The 9,161-nt window shown below is 36.2% G+C and overlaps 2 protein-coding genes across 3 annotated transcripts; one reads left to right on the top strand and one right to left on the bottom strand.

The window, feature by feature from the left end:
* Positions 1 to 1,917, bottom strand: LOC108324925 (probable 60S ribosomal protein L14). Of its 2 annotated transcripts, XM_017557876.2 has the most exons (5): positions 1,759 to 1,916; positions 1,535 to 1,636; positions 593 to 722; positions 398 to 510; positions 1 to 211 (listed from the first exon to the last, which is right to left on the bottom strand). In XM_017557876.2, the coding sequence occupies exons 1-5, from the start codon at positions 1,759 to 1,761 to the stop codon at positions 158 to 160; spliced, it is 402 nt and encodes a 133-aa protein (XP_017413365.1). In that variant the 5' UTR covers positions 1,762 to 1,916; the 3' UTR covers positions 1 to 157. The 2 variants fall into 2 exon arrangements, with proteins under 2 accessions (XP_017413365.1, XP_052730663.1); XM_052874703.1 differs by having other exon boundaries at positions 1 to 510; positions 1,759 to 1,917.
* Positions 1,918 to 5,139: 3,222 nt separating this feature from the next.
* Positions 5,140 to 6,188, top strand: LOC108325984 (albumin-2-like). Its single transcript, XM_017559171.2, has one exon. It carries the CDS (start codon positions 5,227 to 5,229, stop codon positions 5,914 to 5,916), a length of 690 nt encoding a protein of 229 aa, XP_017414660.1. The 5' UTR covers positions 5,140 to 5,226; the 3' UTR covers positions 5,917 to 6,188.
* Positions 6,189 to 9,161: the final 2,973 nt, after the last annotated feature.

The raw sequence follows: 9,161 nt of genomic DNA, 5'->3' as shown, positions 1-9,161 counted from the left end.
TTTGGGAGAACTGGCATCAATTCATCAGTAACACAAGATCTCAAAAATAAACATTTCTAGGAAATCTGTCAATGATACATAATAAAAACTCATGTAATAAAAGTAAACTAAGAAAGAAATTCATAGCAAAATTTGGAAATTGCACATGAAATTAGGTCTAAGAAGCACTCTTTTTCAGCTTGGCAAGCTCTTGCCTAACAACTGCTGCCCTCTGCAGAAGTTGAAAATAAAAAAATTGTAAGTTAACTTCAAAGCCAAAACATAAAACCACTACATCATCATATGTCAACGCACTAGAACAGGCTCCTGGCTTTTCTTATACATAAAAGCCATTTGATATTAGAAGAGTAATACCAAAACTAAAAGTGTGAGAATAGAGATGTAGGATGAAACCAACCTTGATCTTTGCCAACATAATCTTGAACCTGTCAAAGTCATTGAGGGATGCCCTTCTCTTTTGCACAATCAGTTTTCTGCCCCATGAACTTTTCTCCCACCTGTTCTTAACATCTGTTCAGTAAGGAAACAAACTCATCAACAAAAGGAATGCTTTCAATTTAATAAAAAATTGCCCTAAAAAATGAGTACCAACCAGCGGCGTCCATGGCTTGAATGAGATCCTTCTTCTTTGGGACCCTCTTGATATCAATCTTAATGTCAGTGAGTGACAGCCTCTTGAAGTTCACTTGGGACCTCACCATATCGGGAGCATCCACAAGAGCCTATCAACACATGAAGGAAAGTTATGCTAATATTTCAAAGTCCAATATCTAAAAGCTGTAAAAAGCACATCCAATTTATCTTAATGGCCTTTGATTCTATTTCATGCCAAATTGATAACAAGAACCAAAAAGATAGCACATTCTTTCATTTAGTTGACGCTACTCAAACACAGATATACAAAGCCTATATGATCCAATTAAAATGCACACATTAAAGTTACCAGCAGGCTTGACTGTTCTAACTACTCTTAAAAGGAAGTTGATATTGTATATTCTCACAAACCAAACGGATACAAAGACTCCAAATTTAGTTGATGCTACAAAAATACAATATACAACAAAGCCTTAAGTGCTATGACCCAGAGTTTAAATACAATTAAAAAGATAAATAAACTTAACAAAAGAGATAGAAATAAAACAACCAAGAATAAATCATCCATCAAACTAACAGGGTAAAAGACTCTAACCCCTTCGGTAGAATTTGGCATTATCGAATACTAAATTGATACCAAGACCCTAAATTCAGTTGAAGCTCTGAGGCACAAAATAGCGAAAGCCTTGCGACCCAACATAAAACTATGCAGAACAAACAACCTCAACAAAGCAAAAAACCTAAATCCACGGATCAGAACATATATTCCAGCAACGAAATTCAAGCCGAAATTTATCAACACCAAGATCAAAGAATAGAGCTTTTTTTTTTTTTACGCCAAACCTCACAAAAAACCAAAATAAACATTAGGGCACGCACTCCATGAATCTAATCCAACCAAAAAACACCAAATTAAAGAAAGAAAAACAAAAGGACATACTCTGTTCTGGTCAATGACGTCGACAATGACTACTAGCCTCCCATACTCTTTGCCGTAGTTGATCTGAGCAACCCTTCCAATCTCAACGTACCTCTTGAATGGCTGCGACAGAGATCCGAAAAGAAAAACAAAGAAACATTTTTTTCATCAAAACCATAAAACCCAGATGCAGAAATACGCAAGGTAGATAGAAAGTGTTAAAGGGTTGGTCAATGGAAACTCACCATTTTCGGCTACGAGGATTCTGTGACTGCCGAAGTGATGAAAGGAGGAGTGAAGGCTTGGAGTTAGGGTTTTGTTGAATTGCAATTATAAAGAAAGGAACATGTGTTGTGATGAGCGATACGAATGGGCCAAAACCCACATATGTTTCTGTCCTAAAAGAATGCTCGGTTTTGAAAAACAAAAACGGAATGGGCTATGATCGAAGCCCGTATGGCTCTTTAAAATTTCAGGCCTGGGTGTTGCTCCGTTCACCACCCCAAATTTTACTATTTTTTTTATTTTAAAAATACCTTACATCTCTTCACTATTCTCAACTATCTCTCTTTTTCTCTCTTTCTATTGATGGAACATGGCAATTTCACATAACCATTTCCTAGTTATGTGAAAAAATAAATTACATGTATATAGTATAATTAATTATGAAGCAACGAGAGAGACAGAGTTTTTGACATTTCGGTAGCACTAAGAATTTTGTATATTTTTTGAACATGATGTGCTATAGGTTTACCTTTTCGTGGCAATACATTAACCAGAAAGTGGGGTAGGCCACAGATGCCACTGCCTTTTGTGATGTGCTTGCGACTGTTAGTGTTTCAATTCTACAATCCTAACTAAACACAAAAGAGCACCTTATTTGTTTAAGTGTTTCTTTTGTTCATTAGACTTGTTAACATACCAAGTCTTTCAAAACGGGTGCTTGATCAAGAAATTAAACAATGAAAGTGATTGATAGGGAGGAAACATTAATGTTAGGAAAAGTGAAGATTGGTGTATTCTAAGGCGCAAAAGCATAGAAAATGAAACGAAAATGCTTATGGTAAATGAATAAGTGGTGATTGTAATGGTGAGAAGGTGGAGTTAAAGTGAGGATGGCTTCCATTTATGCACAGAAAAAAAGAGAGAGATTGTTGAGAATAATGGAAAAGTGTATGTATTTTTAAAATAAAAGAAAATAGTAGAGAGATGTAAAAGCATTTGGGGTGCTCGAATGAGTAACACTCTCCATAATTTACTAGATTTTATAATTATTATCTATATTTTAAAAATTGAACGAGAAAAAAATATATGTACATGATTTAAAAGATTTTAAACTCGTGCAAGTATTTATTTAAATTAAATTTTTAAATAATTCAATTTAAAGTATATGTATAGATGTAAACTTAATAATAAAATATTCTATAACACATCAATTATAATTATAATTTTTTATTTATACCTATATAGAGATTACATTTTTCTTCCAATTTTGCCTTTTAAATAACAATTATTTTAAAGTAAAATAATCATATTTTCATCCTTACCCTTACAATTAATCTTAATTTAATTATTTTATAAATAAATTAAAATAATTACTTGACCTTTTTATCTTTTTTAATAACTTTTTTTTTCATTTCAAATAATTATTCATACAAAATTATATTTAATAACAAAAAATTATACAAACGATTCATTTTTATAATTATTTTTAATAATAATAATTTTACAATTTAATAAATTTTTGTTAAGAATAAAAAAAATAAAAACGCATGAGTCTAACATGTCCTTCCACTCGTAGTACAATAAAAAGAGTTAATTATCAACTTTCATTATACACTCAATACAATCACTTTATATTTACTTTTTAAGGATAATATAATCATTTAATTAAGTAAAAATTAATATAAATAAAGAAAAAAGAGATGAATGGTGGAAAAGTGAATGTGAGATAGATATAAAAAGTTATAAACGGTAGAACATCTCAGTATTAGTTCGTCTACCATGGTTGTTGTTATGCATAGCAGGTTTAACTACTACATTACAAAGTTGAAGAATAGTGTCAAAGTTAGACAATGAGTTTTGTAGTTTTGTTTTGTTTTTTTACGAGGTTCGATCTCAATCTAATCCCTTCCTTACATTTTAAAATTTCCATCTTTACCTTATTTTGTATTCATTTTCTACCACAGAATGTATTATTGCTGTTTCGAATGTAGGGTTAAGAATTTCTACAAAACACGTCTTCACGTTTTATTTCAAGATAGATTAGACAATCCTATGTGTCTTTATCCAAAATCTTTTTTTATTCGCGTTCCAAATTGTTCGGAATACCTATGAAAGCCACTTTGACACTTAAGTTATAATAATTAATTTGATCTAGTTAGAATGAAGTCTTAAATTCACAATAAACAAATTCACCTACCTTATTACTTTTGACTTTTATAGGTTTCGAGATGGACCTTAGATTAGTGAAATTCTAATCACGACTCAATCATGGCCAAAAATTCACTACGTAATATTTAACCGTAATCTTGATTTGATGTGGTGTTTAGGAATGATGTTAGAGAGCATCCGCTTGGTCTTCCATCCTTCTCGCCGCTCGATTGATGTGAATTGTGATTATTTGACCGATCGAGCTTTTCTAATGATACAGTCGATTTTATCGTATGACCGTGTAGTCATACAATACAATTAGCAATGAGAACTACCATAGAATAAAATAATAAAGACGTTTGTAAAATATACACATGTGAACTAGGAAATTGTTATATTATGTAAATAATATTTAAAGTAATTGCATACCCCGTGCTTTACTCTTACTTAGCGTTTTGATCGACGACTAATTATAATATAATTCAGCTGTAAAACGCATGGGACGTGAAATATACTATTGCATTGTTCAACATTGGATATTTCTTTCAATAGTTTGATATATAATATTGTTATGCAATAATTGATTATAAATTATTAATTAAACTATCATATCGTAGAAGCAATGGAGCCACATCATTATTGAGTATAGGTGTACCAATTAGCAGTTTTAGGTTTATTTATGTCGGTCTTTTCTATAACTTTATATCTAACCATTCAAAGTTTCCAATTGACTGTAAAACACGGTTAATTTGAAATATATATAAATATGCAGTGGTAGATGAAAAGAACAACAACTCATCGTGTTTATGTGATGAGGCAAACAGTAAACGGTTTAAATAATACGGTAAAGTATTAATATATTGGAAGCTGAGATAAGAGTTCAGAAGACAAGAAGCTCATAACATTTGTTTATGTAATGACAAAAGCACATGCACAATTTAGATAACATCTTCTTACGTGTTTCAATTTAGTGGCTTTTAAGGTTACGTGTTACCCCTCGCTTTAACATTATCCCCCTCAGAACGATTAAAAGCATAAAAAAATCTCAACACGTTTGCCATTTAATATTACAATAATAAAGTTAGATGAAGCCAACAGAAAGGACATGCAGCGCCGATAACATTTACAAGGCTGGTTTGTTTTTACATGATAGATGATACTTGTCACGTGCTTTGCGTACAGCTAAGTGTATTCGTGGCAGTTTCCAATACTGAGTAAGGATTCTCACTCCAACAGTATAAATAGGTGCCATGCAGAGGAATGTAAGCATCCCGAAATCAAATCTATCTCTCTCTTGCACTCTTTATACCTACCTTACTCTCTCTTCTGTGTTAAGAAACATGTCAAGCCGTCCTTACATCGATGCTGCATTTCGTTCATCAAGAGAATATGAAGTGTATTTCTTCGCCAAGAACAAGTATGTGCGGTTGCATTACACTCCCGGGCAAACAGAAGATAAGATTTTGACTAATCTGCGTTCGATTAGTAGTGGTTTTCCATCACTTGCAGGAACTCCATTTGCAGAAGCTGGAATAGACTGTTCCTTTGACACTGAAGCGAGTGAAGCATATGTGTTCTCCGGCAACCTCTGTGCCTACATAGACTATGCTCCAGGTACAACAAATGACAAGATACTCGCAGGTCCTACCACAATTGCTGAAATGTTTCCTGTGCTCAGAGACACGGTGTTTGCTGATGGCATAGACTCTGCATTTAGATCAACCAGAGGAAAAGAAGTTTACTTATTCAAGGGCAATAAGTATGTTCGCATAGCCTATGATTCGAAGCAGCTTGTTGGCAACATTCGCAACATAGGTGATGGCTTTCCTGTCCTGAAAGGTACCGTCTTTGAAAGTGGAATTGATGCGTGTTTTGCTTCTCATAAGGAACCTGAAGCTTACCTTTTCAAAGGAGATAAGTATGTGAGAATCAATTTCACCCCAGGTAAAACTGATGACACTCTTGTCGGTGATGTCAGGCCTATCCTTGATGGTTGGCCAGTTCTTCGAGGCATTTTGCCTGTGAGCTAAACTAGCCTTCACTCTCATGCATCAACCACCTTAGCCTCGTCACACTCAATGAGGCTCTCAATAAGGCTTTCGCCTCGTCACATTCAATAAGGCTTTCATTTCCAACTTTTGTTTTCTTTCTCTTTAATGTAACATTAGGATTGGAAGCATGTTTCCTTTCCTAATGTAACAAGTCTGAATGTTTGTCTTTCCTTTCCTGTATGTGGATGTTTCTTTCATATCGTCATGTCATTTGTGCACTTAATAAAAGTGGGTGGTTTAGTTTGATAGAATGATTGTTATAGATTTAGTTCAATCCGTAAAATTATTTATTTTATGACTTTATGGATAATTCTTACCAAAAGGTAAATATTCTTCTGATCTTTGCTACAAAAGGAGAGTCTCTGTAATTGTAAGGACCTCGTATTCTTTTACAAAAGAAATGTAGTGGAGGTGGGCCTCATGTGGACAGCTGATTCACGTGAAGATGGTGTATGGATCAAGGGTATGCTAATAATTGGTGTGGTGGGGGCGTCCTTTGATGATTGGTATGGTAGGGAAGGGCTTCACGAGGGAACATGATTTGCAAATGGTTTGAGAGAAACATTCTTGCTGCTACAGAGTAAAACTCACGGCTGCCACATTTGCTTGGAATTCTTCAAGAAAGAAGATCAAATGGAGAAGAGTGGCCGTGACATCTCGGCATGGCGGCAGTGGCATTGAGGAAGGAGAAGCTACCGAGAGATAGAGAGTGAACAACAGCCACCACTTGCCACTTATTTTGGAGAATGATGGGGATGTGTTGAAGCAGCTCCAGCAGAGTACAGAGAGGGTCACGGATGAAGGCAGCAGAAAGCATGTCCAACAAGCATGTCCAGCAAGCAGAGAACTGGGACGTTTGGGACCAGCTGCAACGTGATTGCACGGTGAAGCAAGGAAGATGAAGTGGTGTCATGATAGAAACTTGACAAATGAAGCTACGGTGGTGATGAATGGAAGAAGATGGCACGCTGATAAGAATGGAGGGCCCTCCTCCATGTACAATGTGGTGATTAATTAATTGAATGAAGTCACTAGAGACAAAACTGTATTGAAGCTGAGTACATTTTATTAAAATATTGGAGCATGGAATGCGGGAAAAGAATGTATCAGAGCATGACCCACACACACATTCTCGTTCCAGTGGGCAACAAAGAAGGAGCGTTGATTGAAGAAAATGTGCTGAAGATAAATGAAGGAGAGGTCACGGGAAGCAATTAGGAAGTCACGAGAGTTGTCTTTTTGGAAGTGGGGAGCAAGAAAACGTCCGTGATACTCTTGTGTTTGGCACCATGCAAGCTTGAAAGATAAAAGGAGGTACTGGTTTCTGAAATGGAGAAGAAGCCTTGCTACCTTGCTGCCATTTTTGTGAGAGAAGGAGAAGTTCAAAGCTTGGTGGAATTGCTTGGAGCTGCAAGTTTTGGAAGAGTTAGACTCAAAGAATTCACAAAGGAAGTCTTCAAGAGGTAAGGGGTGCTAGATTTTTCGTTTTGATTAGTTAATCTTACTGTTTTTGTAGAAATCTAAAAGCTTTAGAGTTAAAAATGGAGGTTTTCTGGTTTTCTGGAAAACCTGCGATTCTGCAGATTCTGCAGAATCGCGTTCGTCCAATTTGGTTTCAAATTGGACGTTCGTCCAATTTGGTTTCAAATTGGACGTTCGTCCAAGACTAGACAGAACGTTCGTTCAAGTTGATTTGAACGCTCGTTTTCTTTAGCCTGACGAGCGTTCGCTCATGCGTTGCTCATGCGTTCATCCATTGTAGCTTGGTTTGGACGAGCGTTGACGAGCGGGGGATTTATAGTGGAAAGGTGTAATTGTGTACGTCTGTGAACGTTCGCCATTTTCCAGGTAAGGGAAGCTTATTTGATTTAATTCATGTGGTGTGCCTAGTATGAACGTTCGTTAATTTACTGCATGAAATTAATGCATGATGTATGATACGTATGAAATGTTTGAACGATCGTTATTTGCTGGATGAATATAATGTATGATGTTAATGTGCTTGAGATGCATGAACGTTCGTTAATTTGGTAAAATGAAATATATGAATTTACGTGATATAAGTCGTATGAAATGTGAAAGTTAATGATGATATGAACTGGAATGAGAATGGATTGTAAGAGAATTTCCCATAAATATGTACGTTCCTACTGCACGGTCATTGACCGTTCGGTTTTCCAGTAAGTAACAGTGAAATGTTGATTCTCTCATTTAAATAGTAATCTAGTGGAGGACGAGCGTCCTCGTGTCAAAATACTCTGATTGAGCGTTCGTCCTTTAGGGTGCTCGGTTTTTATGATGAGCGCTCGTCCTAATTGGTGTTCGGTCTCATACCGAACGTTCGCTTTAATTGGTGCTCACCTTGAGCGTTCGTCCTAATGGTGCTCGGTTTAGAAAGGAGCGTTCGTCCTAAAAATGAGGCTCGGTCTTACACTGAGCGCTCGCTCAAAAAAATGGTGTTTTGTTTTATTGAAAAAGCGTACGTCCAACTTCAGATTTGCCACGTTCGGTTATTGATTTAAAATTCACGAGCGTCCGTTCATTTAACTGATTCCACGTTCGTCCAAATAGCCATTCACGTTCGTCCAAATGAACAGTGTACATTTGAAATTCAGCCAGCGAACGTCATTGAAATTCAGCCGTTCGTACTCTGATTCGAACGAGCGTCCTTTGGTCTCGCTCACAGCGTTCGTCCTCGGTTTTATTGGGGACAGAACGTTCGTTTTGATGGTTTTCTTAAGAATGATGAAAATGATGATGGAATGATGAATAATGAATGATGAATAGTTTATGAGATGAAATGAAAATATGAATACATGATGAAAAATGAATGATGAAGAGTATATGAGATGAATGGAAAGTTATGATTTTTGAAAGAGCGTTCCGGGGAGGAACGACTCAGAATTTGATTATTGAGATTCGTAAAGTATGACTGTGGGAAGTTAATGCTGGCTGTTCGATCCTGATGTTCCGTGAGTGCTTGTCCTCAAGTAGAGGGCGCACGTCATGCGTGGGAACGGCAGGAGGTCGTCGTCCTTAGAGGTACTTTGGACGGACGTACTAACCTCGGGTGGCAGCTGATGAGGATGCCAGTTACCACACCACCCGGGTGCGCGAACGCCTGTAACTACGCAGATTTCATACAGTCCGGACAGTCAGTCGTGTTGAGTTTTATTTAGTGAGTACGTTTAAGTGGGTTGTTATGTAATGAATATGTATGTTGA

Source organism: Vigna angularis, chromosome 3, assembly GCF_016808095.1.
Source record: "Vigna angularis cultivar LongXiaoDou No.4 chromosome 3, ASM1680809v1, whole genome shotgun sequence".
Taxonomy (NCBI): domain Eukaryota; kingdom Viridiplantae; phylum Streptophyta; class Magnoliopsida; order Fabales; family Fabaceae; genus Vigna; species Vigna angularis.
The sequence above is the reverse complement of the archived record's forward strand: the minus strand, read 5'-3'. Positions and strand labels throughout refer to the sequence as shown.

Bases quoted from the DNA above. Each gene is read 5' to 3' on its own strand.
- LOC108324925 (XM_052874703.1), bottom strand. The intron at 723-1,534 runs GTATGTCCTTTT...ATGTGTTGATAG, and splicing joins ACGTCATTGACCAGAACAGA to GCTCTTGTGGATGCTCCCGA. The intron at 511-592 runs GTTGGTACTCAT...CTTACTGAACAG, and splicing joins TCAAGCCATGGACGCCGCTG to ATGTTAAGAACAGGTGGGAG.
- LOC108325984 (XM_017559171.2), top strand. From the start codon at position 5,227: ATGTCAAGCCGTCCTTACATCGATGCTGCATTTCGTTCATCAAGAGAA.